The sequence below is a fragment of the Prionailurus bengalensis genome, chromosome B1 (genome assembly GCF_016509475.1).
Source record: "Prionailurus bengalensis isolate Pbe53 chromosome B1, Fcat_Pben_1.1_paternal_pri, whole genome shotgun sequence".
Lineage (NCBI taxonomy): Eukaryota > Metazoa > Chordata > Mammalia > Carnivora > Felidae > Prionailurus > Prionailurus bengalensis.
Window position 1 is genome coordinate 138291960 of NC_057344.1, and position 20493 is coordinate 138312452.

General features: G+C 37.7%; 1 protein-coding gene and 1 non-coding gene across 51 annotated transcripts in view; both read left to right on the forward strand.

Moving 5' to 3' along the window:
* The window catches only part of SEC31A (SEC31 homolog A, COPII coat complex component), a 72993-nt gene extending 56682 nt beyond the window's left edge, over positions 1-16311 (forward strand). For 38 of the 50 annotated variants that reach the window (XM_043572309.1, XM_043572320.1, XM_043572335.1 and 35 more), the window contains 5 exons: positions 5182-5240; positions 6483-6746; positions 9275-9394; positions 14596-14667; positions 15723-16311. In XM_043572309.1, coding sequence (XP_043428244.1) covers positions 5182-5240; positions 6483-6746; positions 9275-9394; positions 14596-14667; positions 15723-15902 — 695 coding nt within the window. In that variant the 3' untranslated portion in view covers positions 15903-16311. Of the gene's footprint in view, positions 1-3281; positions 3321-5181; positions 5241-6482; positions 6747-9274; positions 9395-14595; positions 14668-15722 lie in introns of all 50 variants that reach the window. The other 12 variants (XM_043572305.1, XM_043572324.1, XM_043572302.1 and 9 more) reach the window with 1 other exon arrangement.
* On the forward strand, positions 12969-13075 carry LOC122479223. The gene has a single exon (XR_006296289.1). It is a non-coding gene; the product is annotated as a U6 spliceosomal RNA (small nuclear RNA).
* Positions 16312-20493: the final 4182 nt, after the last annotated feature.

Genomic DNA, 20493 nt, shown 5'->3' on the forward strand with positions numbered 1-20493 from the left:
AATTTTGCCTTGATTTTTATTAATTTTTCACTGTAGGATTTTTAAAGACTCAAAATATTATAAAGAATAAAATTTAAATTATCTATAATTCTACCGCCCAAATATTACCAGTGATAAGATAGGTTTATTTATTCTTTTCGTACACATATATACATATATCTATGTATGTCTATATGCATCTATTAAAAATATTTTTAATGTGGTAAATATACTAACATAAAATTTACCATTTTAACCATTTTTATGTGTATAGTTCAGTGACATTAAGTACGTTCACATTGCTGAAGAACCATTGCCACTTATCTGTCTCCAGAAGTTTTCATCATCCCACACTGAAACTATGTACTCATTAAATAACTCCTTGTTTCCCCCAGCCCCAGGTAACCACTGTTCTACTCTCTCTCTGTATTTGACTACTCTAGGTACCTCATATAAGTGGAATCATACAATATTTGTCCTGTTTTGACTGGCTTATTTCACGCTCTCCAATATTCATGTATCAGAATTTCTTTACTACTTAAGGCTGAATAATATTTCACTGTATTATATTGCACATCTTGTTTATCCATTTATCTGCATGTGGGCATTTGAACTATTCTGAATAATGCTCCTTGAACACAGGTATACACATATCTGTTCAAGTCTTTGCTTCCAGTTCTTTTTTTTTTTTTAATTTTTTTTTTCAACGTTTTTTATTATTTATTTTTGGGACAGAGAGAGACAGAGCATGAACGGGGGAGGGGCAGAGAGAGAGGGAGACACAGAATCGGAAACAGGCTCCAGGCTCCGAGCCCTCAGCCCAGAGCCTGACGCGGGGCTCGAACTCACGGACCGCGAGATCGTGACCTGGCTGAAGTCGGACGCTTAACCGACTGCGCCACCCAGGCGCCCCTGCTTCCAGTTCTTTAGGATACATACCCAGAAATGGAATTGCTGGATCAAATTCAATATTCAGTATTTAAATTTTTGAGGAAGCATTATACTGTTTTCCACATCTACACCAACACTTGTTTTCTGTTTGTTTGTTTTTTTTTTCTTTCTTAATTCTAGCCATTCTAATGGGTAGTATCTCATTGTGTGCATGTATTTTTTTTTTTTTTTAACATTTATTTATTGTTGAGAGAGTGTGAGCAGGAAAGGGGCAGAGAGAGGGAGAGACACAGTATCTGAAGCAAGTTCCAGGCTCTGGGATGTCAGCACAGAGCCTGATGTGGGGCTCGAACTCATGAACTGTGAGATCATAACCTGAGCTGAAGTCAGATGCTTAACCGACTCAGCCACCCAGGTGCCCCTATTTTTAAAGAATTGAGATCATAATACACATATATACACACACAATTTTACATCTTACATTTTTTCTTAATATTACACCATGAACCATATTTTTCATGCCTTTAAAGTCATGTCATGTTTTAAAAAGAGAGATTTATCTTCATTTTATAGTTTTTTGAAAGAGTAAAAAAGATTATAGTTTTATGGGAGAATTATGTCTAAGATTAGATTATGCTGTATTGATTTATTTTCAATGACTGTTCTATGTTGATTTCTTAAAAATGTTGACCAAGAGTAACATTTTGCATATCTATAATGAACCTCCGTAATGCTGTTTTCTAGAGATACTTATTTTGTTCATGTAGTTTGCATTACCTAAGGTTGCTATTAAGGCGTATTTACAGAGGTCAGTTTAGCTGTGTTTTTAAAAAGTCATATTTAAACAGTCAATTTAAAGACATAAAAGTGAAAAAATTCAAAAGCGAATTATAGCTGAGACAAAACTGCATTAAATTGATAAGACATTTGAACAAGGATTGTCTGGGATGAAATAAAAATGGCTAAATATATTGCATGGTTTGACATTGGGAGGAGTCAGTTAGGCATATATTTGGGGGAGAACTTTGATTATTGTACAACTGTTACTTTCTATTCAACAAGACGTTCTCCACCCTCAAGTTATGTGAGCTACCCCACTGGCTATGTACTCCTGCTGCAAGTCTTTTTGTTTCTAATTTGGGTTGTCATTCCTAATTTTGAATTTGATTTGATTTCATCATAAATTTGGAGTCATTTTACAAAAGGGTTGTATGAAGTTGCTCCACAAACTTTTTGTGCTTACAGTTTTTGAAATCTCCGGATACCCTCCCAGGCTTTAATACCCAGGGCTTAAGTCACTGCTATGAGAGATTAGAGGGAAAACTGCAAGCTATGGGTTACCTCTCCACCTCACAATTTCTCTGAGGCACATGCCTCCTGAGTAGAACTCAAACCGAATTGAACTCATTAATTGCTATATTCTCTTGGTTCTTCTATCCCCAAAGGAAGATAGTTCAATTTTCGTAAGTTACATATGCATATAATATACCTCCACTGCATACTTTTGATTTGAGGCTGGGCCTGGCCTGACCCTGAATATCTGATAATAATATCTGATAATTTTGGCATTGCTGTGTTAGTTTTCACCCTTTTCTTTTCATGTCCACTGCCAGAAACTTCAGTTCTCTTAAGAGATGTAGTTGTTTCTGAAAGACCTGTGCTAAACAGTCTACAAATCCATATATTCTTACAGAAAAGACCATATGGGATGGTTACATATTTATTGGGCCTGTTCTCATTTATGTTTCTATTCATGGTGTGACATAAATTACATGAAATTACAGTTTCATCAGGGTGCAGCCCCCTGTTGCCTCCTAAATCTAGCAGTAAAGTGGCACCACCTTGCTAAAGCCTCCCATTTTTCTTTAAGTCCCCACTAAAAGAGTGCTTTGGCCAGCAGCATTGGCATTACCTGGGAGCTAGCTGGAACAATAGAATCTCAGGCCTTTCCCTGTACTTAATGTGAATTAGAATCTGCAGTTTAACAAGATCGATCCCTCAGCTGATTTTGATTCACAGCTTTAAATAGTACCAAATGCTCTCCCCCCACACACAGTGATATTACTGATCAAGTAGTAGAAAAAAATTCCATGCAAACAGGGAAATATTTCAAGTAGGCAGGAAAATTTTTTTCTTAAAAGAGACATGTAGCACAGGAAGAGAAAAAAAGGAATGTTTAATAGTTAATTGGATCTGGCACAACCTAGATGAATTCAATTTACCCAAAAGCTGATTACTTTCTTAATTAGATAAAAGACATTTCACATGACTTGACTAAAAAGTTTCTTTCCTTTATAAAATTAGTTTTTTTCTTTTTTGGCTTGATGGAGGGAGAAGAAGCAATTACAAAATGAGTTTAGAATGTTTTTCATGATAATACTGTTTAAGTGACTTTTACATTTTGTCTGCAGAAAATCAGTCTATGCAAGACCAGGCACCTATGTTGGAAGGTGAATTAGTTATAAAATATACCTCTGGAAAATTTTCAATCATTAAATATAGTTAATGAATGGACATTCACAATAATGCATGTGAACCTCAAAGTTGATGATATTCGGAATGTGATCAGTATCATTTTTTAATTTGGGTTCTTAATCAAATCAAATCTTAGAGTTGATTGAATTAACATGGTGACACCAGTAGCTTTAAATCATTAAAGTCGTCTATTTTATATAATCATAAAGACCATGACCATATCAAGATTGTCTTAGCTATGAGTAAGATTAGAAGGTGATGAGAGAGATTTGAATGATTCTCTGTGCAAGCCCAGAACTTTAAGAATTTGTTAAGCAGATAGCAGCATGTAGTTTAATGTTTTGTGATTAGCTCTTCAATGTTTTGAGGCTCTTTTGGCATTCTGTCTCCTCGTAAACTTGTAGAAAATTAATTCCATTTTTAGAATCAAGGCAAATGAGGGATGCCTGGCTGGCTGGCTCAGGGGTCGTGAGTTTGAGCCACACATTGGGTAAAATAAATTTTAAAAATAAATAAACTTGGGGCGCCTGGGTGGCGCAGTCGGTTAAGCGTCCGACTTCAGCCAGGTCACGATCTCACAGTCCGTGAGTTCGAGCCCCGTGTCAGGCTCTGGGCTGATGGCTCGGAGCCGGGAGCCTGTTTCCGATTCTGTGTCTCCCTCTCTCTCTGCCCCTCCCCGTTCATGCTCTGTCTCTCTCTGTCCCAAAAATAAATAAACGTTGAAAAAAAAAATTAAAAAAAAAAATAAAGAAACTTTAAAAAAAAATCAAGGGAAATGAGTACATGCTGGTTAGAAGATCTTATTTTTTTAAAAAGTTTCTGTGACATTATGTATGGATCACAGGTTCTTTCGTCTAAGCAATTTTGTTGTGATTTCATATCGTGGGTATCAGTAGAACAAGTAAAAGGTAAAATACTGAAAGAATGTTTAATTTGTTAAAAGAGGAGTAATTTTTGGTCTTTAAATATACAACATACACAAAATTCAATGAAATGTAAAATGATTATATTTTGATTTTAAAATTATCTTTATTTCTGGCATGTTTTTTTTAAACATACTGGCATTAAGAGACTTAATGAATTCTGCTACTGATGTCTGTTTTTCACTTTGAGATGAAGATTTGGGGGCAGGGGGTGCGTGTAGAGGAAATTTACTAACGTTGACAGTAGTTTAATTTTATATTTGCTGCCAATCTGGAATTTTTTTGTGTGGCATTAAAAAAAAATCTTATCACAGATACCTGAATGCTTTTTTATACTTCATAAGTAACTCTTAAGGGAAGGATGATGAAATTGCTGGTGTTGTGTAATTGGGACCCGGTTTTTTTGTTTTTGTTTGTTTTTTTTTTACACTGTTTCTACCATGTGGATAATTTGCTTATGTTCAATTGCTTATATTAAATTACTCTGTTGGGAAGTAGGAGATTGTTACTTTTATTTTTTTAGTATGCTGAATACATCAAGGTTTTTGTTTTTTTAGCAGATTCAGGTGATTTTTTTCTTTATTACAAGAGAATTCTTAACTGATTTGAAAGTTATACACCAATATAGACATAAACACTTCACCATCCCTAAATTTAGTACAGCTCTTTCACTTTCAATGGAAATAATGTCAAGTTATCTTGCCTCCTAAGCCAAGACCTTGTGAATATTTGAGGGAATGAGTTTGTGAATCCAGGGCTACAGAGTGATCCCCACACCTGAGCTGGTAAAACCTTTGTGATGGTTATCCTCAGGTTAGTTAAGGCAGAATTTGAAGGTACTATGCGATGGATACAATTTAGTTGTCCTCTTTTCAGAATTCTAAAGGAAAATGCTCTTTATTATCTGTTATAGGTCCTCAGAATGGTTGGAATGATCCTCCAGCTTTGAACAGAGTACCCAAGAAGAAGAAGGTACCAGAAAAAGATGTCCATCCAGTTGCCTACAGATGTTCTTTAATCATGTAGCCACCTGGAACATACTACCTTTCACTGATCCTTTTGAAGGCAAAGCTTACTGACTGATAGGTTTAAAGTGCATTTCAGCTTGCATCTTCTCCATGAAGGGAAGGAAAGAAAGTTAAAAACAGTACAGTGGTGTGAATTTAACTTCCTTTAGAAGAGAAGATGTAGGGGCGCCTGGGTGGCTCAGTCATTTAAACGTCTGACCTCGGCTCAGGTCATGATCTCGCAGTTCGTGAATTCAAGCCCCATGTCAGGCTCTGCGCTGACAGCTCGGAGCGCCTGCTTCAGATTCTGTGTCTCCCTCTCTCTCTGCCCCTCCCCTGTTCGTGCTCTCTCTCTCTCTCTCTCTCTTTCTCTTTCAAAAATATATAAGTAAACATTAAAAAGAAGATAAGATGTAAATTTCTAACAAGTTTCTTTCAAAGAATAGGAAACAAAAATTTCCAGTGATTTTTATGTCTTTTAGGGGTTCCAATAATAGTCAGGAATTTGGTAATTATATTTTGGACTATTTTTGTTTATCACATATAGTATGAATGAAGAAATCACCTTGTAGCTGAGCGTTGTTTAAATGTCAGTAACTGTTGACAGCCATTAAAGCAGAAGTTAAGATTCTTCTTCTTTCTGCAAGAAATATTCATTTCTACTTTTTTTTTTTTTTTTTACTCACTGTGATGTCCTTTTCTCAAATATAGTAGGGAGAGGTCATAACAATAAAATTGGGAGACACTAAATGAGAAAAAAAAAAAACAAATTTAGGTTAATTCAGAGATTGAATTTAATCTACTACTTTTAATATGATTGAATTGATAGTTAATGTCTACTTAGTGATCTAGGAAAAGGGTATTACATCTTGGTCACATTAAATATAAACACACATTATCTGATTCCACTACTGCTAGATATAATTCTCTAGACTTTGAGATCCTCTTTCAAAAACACCAGGTGTTGGCTTCCCATACGAGGGTAAGTGTGGAAGGCAAAGGGGAAACTGAGAGGTCCAGTTTTGAGTTCCCCACCCCTCTGAGCCAGATTAGCTCTACTTTTACGTTTTACTGTAGAATTCTGCATAAAATCTCATTTGAAAAAGTATTCTACTATTAAAAAAAATTTTTTAAACCCTATTTAAAGGTGAGGAAATTGTACCTTTTTTTCTTATGCTTAGTGTCTTTTATTTCTGTCTTTTAAAAGATACCTGAAAACTTTATGCCTCCTGTTCCCATCACATCACCAATCATGAACCCTTTGGGTGACCCCCAGTCACAGATGCTGCAGCAACAACCTTCAGCTCCTTTACCTCTGTCAAGCCAAGCTTCATTTCCACAGCCACATCTTCCAGGTGGCCAGACCTTCCATGGCATACAGCAACCTCTTGGTCAACCAGGCATGCCACCATCTTTCTCAAAGCCCAATATTGAAGGTGCCCCAGGGGCTCCTATTGGAAATACCATCCAGGTAACAAATCTGTGTTAATGGAATGAGGAGATGGCTCTATTTCAGTTCATTTTTTCTTCTTAATGTGTTAACTTTTATGTTTACACCTTTATTAATGAGCATCTAACTTTGGTTTCAATTAAGACAACCTAAGTAAAAAATAGTAACCCCTTTTTTTAAGATTGATCATGGATGGATATTATTTTTCAATTACATGGCCATAAACTTTCTAGAAGAGGCTTTTATAATTGCTAGTGTATGTTTACACTAACTTGACAATTATATTTCATTTGACCTAATCAGCACCCACAATTTAAGATTAGTTGAATCTGTATTTTCAGCCAAGCTTGCTAAGCAGAAGCTATTTCCAAAGGGTTTTCCTTTTAAAATCTAAAATAAAAATGTAATGAGTTATATCATTTCTTGTGTATGTATAAGAGCTAGTAATATACAGCTTTATCTTCAGCTGGAGATATAAATTTGTAGTTGCTATTCACATATAAACAGCTAGTTGGCACAGGGTTCTAGACGATGAAAAGTCAGATACAACCGACTTAAACATACAAAGATGAACATTTTGATCAGTTTGTGAAAAGTAAAGAGTTTGGGTCAAAGTTCAGCATGTGAAGGTGAAACAAATCCCTGCACAAAGTATAAAATTAGTTCTGTTTTTGTCTTTGGTTCATTGAAGTCAAATTTATAAAGGTTGTATCTCTATCACAAGAGTGTGCTTTACTATTAAGAGATAGTTCTGCCTAAGGAACTTCTAAATATTAAAAGTGGCATTCTAAAAACCAGTGTTTTGATGGAGGTGGGAGGAGTTGTTTCTTTCCATAGGAATATAAATTACAAAGATGCATTGTTAATTTCTTTTCTTTTCTTTTCTTTTCTTTTCTTTTCTTTTCTTTTCTTTTCTTTTCTTTTCTTTTCTGATTACAAGTCTATGTTAGTTTGGGAAGCTACCCAGCCATTCACTTTTGTTTAGACTTTAGGTGCTCATGCAATACTCACCCAGACCAGAACCTCAGTTACCATCGAAAGGGAGAGCTTGCACAGATGTATATGTTCAGCCAGGCCATAATAGCCAGCTACCTGCCCACCTAGATGTCTCCAAGGCACCTCACACTCAGCATTTCTACAACCTTATTCATAGGCTTCCTCCCAAACCTGATCTTTTTTTGGTGTTTCCTATTTCAGTAAAATGGCATCATAATCCATATTCAATCTAGCCAAAAACCTGGGAATCATCTTTATACTTTTTTTCTTTTAATCCCTCTTTCAAATCTATCCCCAAATCTTGCTGATATTATTTTAAAATCTCTCTCAAATCCTTTGTCCGCATACACTTCTAATCTGGCCCATGCTGCTTTCATTTCCAGTCTCTGGCAGTGCAGGAGCCTCTAACTGGTCTACAAGCATTGACTTTGATCGTTGTATCTGGTCTTGTCTCCTCTTTGTTTAAAACATTGTTCTCAGGATAAAGACCAAATTATTTCACATTGTCTGGAAGCCCTTCAGCTTCATATTCCTCCTTGCTGTCTCTCTGCTTCAGCCACACTGGCCTCCTTTTAGTCCTCTTGTATCATGGTCCTTCCTTTGTACACATTCTTTCTCTGACACTCTAACTTCCCCATTTCACCAGTTAACTCCTACTTGTCTTTCTAATAGAATTTCCTGAAGAGAACTTTCCCCTCAGTTAAATTCCAGTTATATTGCCTGTTGGTTCCATTAATGTTAATTTATTAGCTATAAAATAGCAATGCAGTTGCTATTTTACATGTATTTATGGCATTTTATTATTTTACTTTTTGTTCAAGTAACATCTGTCATTAAGATGTAAGTATTTGTAAACTTGCTTTTTGTATGACATTTTAAAACTTCTTTTTCCTTACTTTAGCTAAAAACTGCCAGAGAGCTGAGATCTTTTCTGAATTGGCTCACAAATACATAGCCAGTGCCTAGAACATAATTGCCGAATATTTTTTGAATGAATGTACTAATAAATCAGAACCCTAAACACTTAAACATACCTTCTTTGTTTTTCCATCTGTACATTCAGTAACATCATGGTCTCTTCTATCCTAACTTTTGACTTAATCTTGCAGTTTGATAATAGCCCAGTTACCAACCTCCAAGAATAAATCAAAGAACATAAGAATGGAAAGATAAACAAAAATGAGCCAACAAGCAGAGCAAGCAGCCACTCTAACTAGCCAGCTTTGTAACTGCCCTTTTATATCCTACTGGCATAGGTCTACAGTCTCCTTCCCCTCAGGTACATACAATAGTGATCAACATATGTTCCGTAGTTCATCAAACTCTTTATATCCAATTCTGGTTTTCAAAATCAAAGCTGTAGGAGGAGTGTCTGTACCTTCTACTGAATATTTGATTTTCATTTCTACTTCTCCCAAGGGATTTCACATGTTAATTTGTCACAGCCTGTCTACAAGGTAGTTAGCTGGTTTCTCTTTATCACAGAGTTTCAGGGCTTTGCGTATAGGTAGCTTTTGGTCATTTCTGGTCATTTATGCTATTATTTCTTCCAGCATGTGCAGTCTTTGCCAACAGAAAAAATTACCAAGAAACCTATTCCAGATGAGCACCTCATTCTAAAGACCACGTTTGAGGATCTTATTCAGCGCTGCCTCTCCTCAGCCACAGATCCTGTATGTATTTTTTTCTCATATTTTGCTTAATTAAAATAATCTTCAGGGCACCTGGGTGGCTTGGTTGGTTTGGCATCTGACTTCAGCTCAGGTCATAATCTCACAGTTTGTGGGTTCGAGCCCTGCATCGGGCTTTGTGCTGACAGCTTGGAGCCTGGAGCCTGCTTCAGATTCTGTGTCTCTGTCTCTCCCTCTCTCCCTCTCTCCCTCTCTCCCTCTCTCCCTCTCTCCCTCTCTCTCTCCCCCGCTCCCTGCCCCTCCCCCACTCATGCTCTGTATCTCTCTCTTAAAAAAATAAACATTAAAAAAAATTTTTTTAATAATCATTTATAGAGCTCTTCTGTAACTGTATGGAGTCCTACAAGATTCTGCAAAAGTTTGTACAATAGTAATAAAATTAGCACTTGTGTACTTTGCTTTACATAAAAAAATATAATTAATTTCTTTTATATATAAATTTATTTAATCCTTACAACAACCCCAGGGTAGGTAGATCTGTCATCTTTATTTTACAGATGACTAAGTTAAGACAAAAAGCAGTTAAGTAACACCCAAGGTCAGAGCCAGAATTCAAACCCAGTCTGGCTCCAGAATTTATGCTGTCAACCACTGTGCCGCATTGCCTTTCATCAGTAGACCTCATGTTTGGCACATAAATAGAACAGAATGGTGGTATATAAAAAATTCAGGTTAGGGATTTCTTTCTGAGCTTACTCAAAGCTTTTAAAAGTAGGTAGATAATCTTATATGTAACTTTGCAAAGATCTTAAAAATAATTGTTTTCGATACTAGCGTCATATTCATAGTTAAAGCAACTGATTTTACTTAGTTTACCTAGAGGATGCCTGTGTATTGGCAACAACAAAAGTTCCACAAAGCTGTCTTGTTTTAGATGAAATCTCAGTTTCTGCCAGCAAACATTGAATATGTTTATTTAGCCACTGGCCACTTGTCTGCTTGAAAAACAGCTCCTGGAATTTGTTGTTTCATCAAACATTGAGTATTAATATGTGCAACTTTCTTCCGGTCTTTTGGAAGGCAGTTCCCTGTACTAAAAGTGTCAGGAAAGCAGAAGCAAGGAAAGGTTATCATAAATCTTCATGCCCAGCATTCTGGAAGTGATGGAAAGACTGAGCTAGGAACAGAGAGCAGAGGGCCTAGTATACGCTGTCCCCTGTGCATACCTCTAAATAGGACACAGTCATTCAAAACTAAAAATGAAGGAAGACTCCAGCCCTCCTTCAGGCATGAGTCAGTATAGAGAGGTTAAGAAGGCACATGATACCCAGCCCAACTTAATAAATTTTTGTTGACTTTAAACTCCTCTAGGTCAACATCTTATCTTCGTTCTGGGTCCACAGGAGGCCTGGGCCAGATGAGAACCACAAAAGACAAACTGTTTCTATAATTCCTGTACCTAGTTAGGGGAGAGGCCCTAATATGCTATCCCATCCAGGTGACTCCGCCACATTGGGGCAGGGCTCCTACTGGTAGCTAGATGATACTAGCTTTGAGCGGGGACTGTAAGAGGTCCCCTCCTCACAAATAGCTGGAGTCATTTTTACAGTATAGTTGTACTCCTGTTTTCACTTTAGTTATGTTCATACAACAGAGAGCAAGTTTGCCACATGACTTAGTTTCTAATGTTATCCTTAATAGCTTCATCTCTTCCTCTGCCCTCTTCTTTATTTTTTTTCTTTTAATTAGTTTCAGGTGTACCATATAGTGACTCAACAATTCTATACATTTTTCAGTGCTCATGATAAGTGTACTCCCCCATCACCTATTTCACCCATCCCCCCACCTGTCTCCCCTCTGGTATCATCAGTTTGTTCTCTATAGTGAAGAGTCTGTTTCTTGGTTTGTCTCTCTTTTTTTCTCCCCTTTGGTAGTTTGTTCTGTTTTTTTTGTTTTTTTTCTTTTTGTGTGTGTGTTTATTTTTGAGAGAGAGAGAGAGAGAGAGAGAGAGAGAGAGAGAGACAGAGTGCAAGAAGGGGAGGGGCAGAGAGAGACCGAGACCCAGAATCTGAAGCAGGCTCTAGGTTCTGAGCTGTGAGCACAAAGCCTGACATGGGGTTTGAATTTACGAGCTGTGAAATCATGACTTGAGCCAAAGTTGGACGCTTAACCGACTGAGCCACCCAGGCGCCCCTAGTTTGTTTTGTTTCTTAAATTTCACATCTGAGTGAAATATATGATATTTGTCTTTCTCTGACTGACTTATTTCACTTAGCATAACACCCTCTAGCTCTATCCATGTTATTGGAAATAGCAAAGATTTCATTCTTTTTATTACTGAGTAATACTCCGTTGTGTATGTGTGTGTATGTCTATATACATATACATACCACCCCTTCTTTATCCATTCATCTATTGATGGACACTTGGGTTGCTTCCATAATTTGGGTATTGTAAATAATGCTGCAATAAACATAGGGATGCATGTATCCCTTTGAATTAGTGTTTTTGTATTTTGGGGGTAAATACCCACTAGTGCAATTACTGGATTGTAGGGTAGTTCTATTTTTAACTTTTTGAGGACCCTTCATACTGTTTTCCACGGGTGCTGCACCAGTTTGCATTCCCACTAACAGTGCAAGAAGTTTCCTTTTTTCCTACATCCTTACCAACACTATGTTGTTTTTTGTGTTTTTTATTTTAGCCTTTCTGATAGGTATGAGGTGATATGTCATTGTGGTTTTGATTTGCATTTTCCTGGTGATGAGTGGTGGTGAGCATCTTTTCATGTGTCTGTTGGCCATCTGTGTGCCTTCCTTGGAGAAATGTCTGTTCATGTTTTCTGCCCATTTTTTAATTGGATTATTTGTTTTTGGGGTTTGTATCAATTCTTTATAGATTTTGGATACTAACCTTTTATCAGATAGGTTATTTGCAAATATCTTTTCCCATTCAGTATGTTGCATTTCAGTTTTAACTGTTGAACGTTTCCTTCACTGTGCAAAAGCTTTTTATTTTGATGTAATCCCAATAGTTTATTTTTGCTTTTGTTTCCTGTGCTTCAGGAGACATATCTAGAGAAATGTTATGGCTGATGTCAAATTACTGCCTATGCTCTTTAGGACTTTTATAGCTTCGGGTTTCACATTTAGGTCTTTAATTCATTTTGAGTTTATTTTTGTGCATGGTGTAAGAAAGTGGTCCAGTTTCATTCTTTTGCATGTTGCCCTACAGTTTTCCCAACACTATTTATTGAAGAGACCATCTTTTTCCGATTGCATATTCTTGCCTCCTTTGTCGAAGATGGATTGGCCATATAATTGTGGGTTTATTTCTGGGTTTTCTCTTCTGTTCCATTGATCTATGTGTCTGTTTTTGTGCCAGTGCCATACTACAGCTTTGCTCAGAATTGTGATACTTTCAGCTTTGCTTTTGTTTTTCAAGATTGCTTTGTCTATTTGGGGTCTTTTGTGGTTCCATATAAACTTTAGGATTATTTGTTTTAGTTCTGTGAAAAATGCTGTTGGGATTTTGATACATAAAAAAAATCATTCAGCACAATCAAGTGGAATTTATTCCTGGCATGCAAGGTGGTTCAGTATTCATAGATAAATCTTTGCTCGCTTCGGCAGCACAGATACTAAAATTGGACCAGTACAGAGAAGATCAGCATGGCCCCTGCCTGAGGATGACATGCAGTTCCGTGAATATTCACAGATCAATTGATGTGATGCATCACATCCACAAGAGAAAGGATAAGAACCATCTGATCATTTCAGTAGATGCAGAAAAAGCATTTGACAAAGTACAAAATCCATTCATGGTAAAAACCCTCAACAAAGTAGATGTAGAGGGAACGTACCTCAACATAATAAAGGCCATGTATGAAAAACCCACAACTAACATTATACACGATGGGGAAAAGCTCCGAGCTTTTCCTTACTCTTCTTGTGACACGCTGACACTGTCCTGCAGCATACCCAGCGCGCGTCAGCACTCCTCTGCCTGGAATGCTGCCCCCACGTGGCTGCATTGCTTACTGCACACTTGCTCCAGGCTTCTGCTCCCGTGTCCCAGTAGCTTTCCAACCTTTCTTTACTGCCCGCACTCCAGCGCTTCTAGCCCTTCACACTGTTAGCTTTCCTTCCTGGCACTCATCACCATCTCATGTACAACATATTATTTATTTAGTATCTTTTTCCCACCCAATAGAATCCGAGCTCCATGAGACATAAGCATGGCAAATAATAGGCACTCGATAAATATTGAAGACCAGTGTCACTTCTAAGGTTACTGCATAATGTAGGTCATTAAGTTAATTACATTGTAATTGAAGCTGGTAATTTTAGCTTTAGAATAGTTTTCTGTCACTGGACTTCTAGTACGTGGATTGGGAGGTAGGAAGACTCCTTAATTTAAGAACTCATTTTACTACTTCCGTCTTAGTAATCTTAAGCCACCAGAAGATAATTTTCTTTTTTTCTTGGTGTTCTAACAGCTCAGAAAGAAGCAGAATTAACTATCAAATGGACTAAGCGTACAAGTAATATTAAAGTAGAAAGGTTAAAATAAGATTCCAGTTCACCTCTGTGTAAGCCTGCTAGCACCCATAATTTACAATAACTGTCCTTAGATCCTCTTTTCTGGTGTACAATGATGCACTGCTCCTCCAGATGGCCCTTCCTGTTTTTGTGAATAGTGCAGTTATATGTGCACACACCTTGTCAGATGAGCTTGCAGTCCACGTGAAATCCACCACTACTCCATCTTGCACTCCAGAAGGAAGCCCCTTATCCTTTTACCTTTCTCCCCCGACCCTCCCATTAATAGGTTACTGAACTCTGTCTTTCAGTAATGGTCTTTCAGGTTTCTGGTTCATAGTTGCCTCTGTTTCTTTATAAAATAAAGCTGGGCGCCTGAGTGGCTCAGTGGGTTAAGCATGTGACTTTGGCTCAAGTCATGATCTCACAGTTTGTGAGTTTGAGCCCCGCATCGGGCTCTGTGCTAACAGCTCAGAGCCTGGAGCCTGCTTCGGATTCTGTGTCTCCCTCTCTCTCTGACCCTCCTCCGCTTGCTCTCTGTCTCTCTCTGTCTCTCAAAAATGAATAAATGTTAAAAAAAAATTTTTTTTTTAAATGAAGCTGTTCAGCATGATGAGTGTGTTAGTGAAATGAGTTAAGGCAAAGTCTTTGGATTAAAGTTAACGTTCTAATATAACATCATCTGTTTTTCCTCTCCTGCAGCAAACCAAGAGGAAGCTAGATGATGCCAGCAAACGCTTGGAGTTTCTATATGATAAACTTAGGGAACAGACAGTAAGTTTGTGGGAAAAAGAAGGATCTATGATAATCATTTTTTCTTAGTAGCTAGTAAATGAGCATCTCACCAGCACACGTATATAATGTATTTGGGGATAAAATTGTGGTGACAGTTATAGAATGGGCTTTCTCTAGCTAGAGTCTTAAATGTCATTTATTGGGGATGGGAGGGTAGTGGGGAGAGAGAGAGTATGTGTTTGTCAGGCAGGGGTATAGTTTTAACTCCTCTTGTAACAAAGAGTAGAAATACATACTGACTTGTAGTGGCCCTGGGGTAACTGGTCTTCCGTTCATTATATATGTCCTGTATTGTTTCCATTTCAGCATTCTCTTCCCTACCCTCACATCAGTCCCATCACTTATTTCACAAGAACCAAACCAAAGGAAGTTGATGTAACAGTAGAAGTGGTGTGGTCCATGGACTGATCCAAAATAAATTCTTCCCTCAAAAGTATGGGCATGTAGGCCAAATAATGGGGGACAGAAACTATAGATTTTATGGTTTTAAGAGACGGTAAGATTCCAAAAACCGTTGAGAATTGATAAATTGAGTACCTGGTAAGAACTATTGTCCTACACATGCAGGTAGGCCACAAGTTCAAGATCTCTATTATAGACAAGGTTTGAGAATAAATAGGGTCCTTACTCTGAGATATAGTGATTAAGAATTTTTAAACTCCCTTCATATACATGGGAAAATTTTTAAAAGGTATGAGGCTATATCTAAAATAATTGAAGAAGTAAAGCTCTTAAGTGGAGGAAGATGTTAGCATTTCAGCTCAGGGTGGAAATCTGGCTTCATTTCTATAAAAAAAACAAAACAAAAACCTGGCTTATACATGTTCATAATTCATAATAGTTTCCTTACATAAATCATTTTGTCATGGTTCTGCTTTATAACTTAAAGAGTTGCTTGGTCCAAGAAACTATTTCTAGAAATGCTAAATGGTTTATTTGCTTTTTTATAATATTTAAGTTCCTTTTAAATATCAGTGTTTATGGGAAATTCTTCCTTAATTTAATTTTTTCTCTTGATTCTACCTTTATTTCAGCTTTCACCCACGATCATCAATGGTTTACACAACATTGCGAGGAGCATTGAAACTCGAAACTACTCAGAAGGATTGACCATCCATACCCACATAGTTAGCACCAGCAACTTCAGTGAGACCTCAGCTTTCATGCCAGTTCTCAAAGTCGTTCTCACCCAGGCCAATAAGCTGGGTGTCTGAAAGGACATCTTTATTCCCAGCTCATATTGCCATTCTTCCAAAGAAGCATATTTTAAAAAATGTTAAGATATGGACCAATCCTCATTAGCATGTTTCCATAGCAGCCAGTCAAGAGCATTTACACTATTCCTGCAGATATACTCACCTTAGAACTGCTCAAAACCCAGGTGCTTTCTTTTGTTTTAATCTTTTATTGCCCATGACGATTTTCCTATTCTGCAAATAGTGTATTTCCTGGATTACACTAGTATGTTTTCCTGAAGTATTCTGATCAAATGTGGTTTTTAAAACCTCAATATACTTTTTGGGAAAGAAGCATCTGGTTATGCATAAAGCAGAGCTAAAACTAAATTTCTTTCACATCCTCCCTACTTCCTCCATGTCAATCAGATTAAAGTGTGTAATACTATTTTATGTGTACGTAGTCTTTTTTTTTTTTTAAACAGCTGCTCACAGGTTAGTTTAATCCCTGTTTTTTTGTGTCTTTGGCTTCATTCCAGTCCTGAACAAATAACTAAATCTAGAAGCTGTTACATAGATTTTAGCAAATATTAATGAAAAGTGGGATCACTAGCTTTAAGTATCTATTGGAAAAGACTGAGCATTTTCATTCTGTAGAATTCATTGGACTTTTTTCTATTAATAAATGTTTTCAGTATTGAGTTTTAAGATTGAATTATCTCCATTTTATATTTAGAAATTCGTTCATCCATTTTTTTAAAAGTCACCCAGAATTCTGAGGTTTAAGTTTAGAAAGAAAACTTTAATTTCTATCAGCCTCCAGAATCAAAGGAAGACATTTATCAGCCAGTTTTTCTGTCAAGTGATTTTATTATAATTTTGTCTTAAGAACAGTGCTATTAATAAAAGATAATGGTCCCCGTAGAATCTTGAGAATTAAATACTAACAATTCTTCATTGTTACATTATGTAATTTTACCTAAGTAGATTGGAAAACTAGAAAATAAATACTGTGACTACTCTATGGAGATAGAGTTGCTGTTTCAAGGATTAAGAGTAGTTCCAGTAAGAGTAGTTCATCAGGCTTTGTATGTCCTGAGTGAAATAGTTTGCAAGAACCTCTCGTTTTCTTTTGCTGGGATTCCCTACTTGCCAAATTAAACCCCTCTTTTAAAAATTAACCACTCATTGTTTAGTTCAGAATAGTTTTATAACTAAAAAGGAGGACCTTGATAGCATGTGTGAGCATTGGAGCCTCAGGACTGGGGTGATATACTGGGTCACCTACCCTTCAGTCTCCTGGGAGTTGAGTAGTCTGAGTCAGTTCTGTGACTCACTGACGTCACAGCTTGACCTTCTGGACCTGGTCCCCAACTGCAGTGTCAGCCCCAGACTCCATCGGAACAGCAGGTTGGCTTCTAGTAATTTTTTTCATCTATTGCCTTTACATTACAATTTGTGTTATGGCTGCACGTTTACCCTGATAGGATAATAGCATCATTGGCAGCATTTTAGAAAAAAATAAATTCCCAAAAGAGAAAGAAAAGTACCTGGCAGTGGAGTCCTGGCCAACCCCAAAGATTTTACAAGTAGAGGGTAAAAAACTATTTGCCACTGACATCTGAGCAGCCATTATCTCTCCTTTCTCAATACAGCATTGTGATAATTTTTTTCCCACAGTGGAGGCATTTTTTCACGTGGCTTATAACCTTGGAGAATTTTCACATAAATGGATGGTGGTAAGAAGAGCTGAACCCAAAATACTGTGTTGTGTGAAGTATGAAGATATTAGGAGATTATGGAAAGAGCACACTTTGTTTTCTTGAAGAAAAGCAGAACAACTTCAAAAAGTTTTCTTTTTATAAAAGTAGAGAAAAAAACTTCAACTTGATTTTGTAAATGAGCCTGTTTTTAACATTTTCAACTCCAATGACACTGCACTGTATTCCTGCACGATTCAGGCACCTCTGTATAAAGTTACTCTTACACGATGATGTGGTGGATCTGTTACTTAGTCTGGGAAAGTTCTAGCTGTACCCTTGAGATTATTTTGTGTATAGTGATGAATCAATTCATCCTGAATCCCAAATTCCTTCAGTTTTGCCCCTTTGTTGGTGTGCTTTATATTTTTTTGAACCTACTTAATTTTAAAACAAGGAAAGGGGTGTGAGGGAAACTGGTAGGTGGGGCTGGGTGTGGCCAGGAGATGTATCAGACCTCTGGGAGGTGCTTTCCTTTTTTTTTAATTTTTAAACGTTTATTCATCTTTGACAGACAGAGCGCAAGCAGGGGTAGGGAAGAGAGAGAGGGAGATACAGAATCCGAACAGGTTCCAGGCTCCTAGCTGTCAGCACAGAGCCTGACGCGGGGCTCGAACTCACAAACTGTAAGATGACCTGAGCTGAAGTCGGAAGCTTAGCCAACTGAGCCACCCAGGCACCCTTGGGAGGTGCTTTTTTTGTTTGTTTGTTTAATGTTTGTTTATTTTTGAAGGAGAGAGAGCATGAGTGGAGGGGCATAGAGAGAGGGAGATACAGAATCTGAAGCAGGCTCCAGGCTCTGAACTGTCAGCACAGGGCCCAGTGCGGGGGCCTGAACTCACAAGCTGTGAGATCATGACCTGAGCCAAAGTCAGAGGCCCAACCGACTGAGCCACCCAGGAGCCCCTGGAGGTGCTTTTTAATATTGCACCTGCTCTTCATTCTTCATACGGCCCTTTGTGCTTGGTGGGGTGGATGTATTCTTAGGCCTCATTTGAGAATCTTTATATGTAATGGAATACATAGCTGATGGAGGTAGTTGTTTATTTGAATAGTGTGGCAGCAGGGAAAAGTTGGGAACACCTTGCTCTATGCTTGACTGTTGGGAGCCCAGTGAGCCTATATATATTCCTCTGGACTCAGAAAACTCCTATGTATTCTGGAGGACAAAAAGATACAATGGAGTTCCGGGCAACCAGATGTACCTTGATTAACACCTGCCTAAAAGGTAAAGGGAGGGATGATGACTGGTTAACACTGATAACCACTTGTCTCCTGAGCCAGAATTGTGTTCACCTAAGAGCGACTGCAAGGCCAACTGTTGACTCTTCTGCTGTGGTGGAGACTTCGTTTGGAACTGTCAGGAAGATTGAGCAAATAGCGTGTGCACATCCGTGTATGCATGCGTACATAAGTATGTGTGCTCCCCTCTTTATTTTGTTGTTCCCCTGCTGTGATGGCAGCATTCCCAGATAGAACCCCTGACAAATCTGTGGGTGTTCATCAAATGCTAAAGATGTCACAAGTAGCATCTCAAATTACTCTATGAGTAAAAGGGACTGTCTATGCACAGAAAATCTTTTTTTTTTTTTTTAATATAACTTATTGTCAAATTGGTTTCCATACAACACCCAGTGCTCATCCTGACAGGTGCCCTCAATGCCCATCACTCATTTTCCCCTCTCCCCTGCCCCCCTATCAACCCTCAATTTGTTCTCAGTATTTAAGAGTCTCTTATGGTTTATCTCCTTCCCTCTCTGTAACTTTTTTTTTCCCCCTTCCCCTCCCCCCTGGTCTTCTGTTAAGTTTCTCAGGATCCACATATGAGTGAAAACATATGGTATCTGTCTTTCTCTGCCTGACTTATTTCACTTAGCATAACACACTCCAGTTCCATCCACATTGCTACAAATGGCCAGATTTCATTCTTTCTCACTGCCAAGTAGTATTCCATTGTATATATAAACCACATCTTTTTTATCCATTCGTCAGTTGATGGATATTTAGGCTCTTTCCATAATTTGGCTATTGTTGAAAGTGCTGCTATAAACATTGGAGTACAAGTGACCCTATGCATCAGCACTCCTGTATCCCTTGGATAAGTTCCTAGTAGTGCTATTGCTGGGTCAGGGTAGGTCTATTTTTAATTTTTTGAGGAACCTCCACACTGTTTTCCAGAGCGGCTGCCCCAGTTTGCATTCCACCAACAGTGCAAGAAGGTTCCCGTTTCTCCACGTGCTCTCTAGCACTATAGTCTCCTGATTTGTTCATTGTAGCCAGTCTGACCAACGTGAGGTAGTATCTCAGTGTGGGTTTGATTTGTATTTCCCTGATGAGGAGTGACGTTGAGCATCTTTTCATGTATGCACAGAAAATCTTAACTATTTGGTCTTATGGATGAATACCCCAAATCTTTCAACCAAACTAGATTACAAAGAAAAAGCAATCAAATTAGCTCTGTATTTCCACTTTCCCCAGTATACTACTTGTTTCATCTACATTTCTGTAGCATCAGTGCTTTCGTAACTGAACCAGTCATTTATGAACTATGAACCAGGTTGCATAGTGCGCATCTAAGCCTGACTGAAGTCAAATTGTATCATTTTTTGTCCAGTTGTTTGCCTTTTTACCCCCTCTTGGAGGAATGGGATGTGTGGATTTTAAGGTGGTTGGTGTAGATCTAGAAAAAGCTAGTAAAATCCAGCAAAGGGAACTAGACTTTGATAAAACTCTGGTACCTGTTCTTTGCATTCTGGATTCATGCTTCCAGAGATCTGCTAAAGTATTTATTTAGCAAACAATGTTAATGTTGTTAGTCTGAAATACCTAGAATGACTTTGTACAAACATCATTACTCCATAATGTCTAAG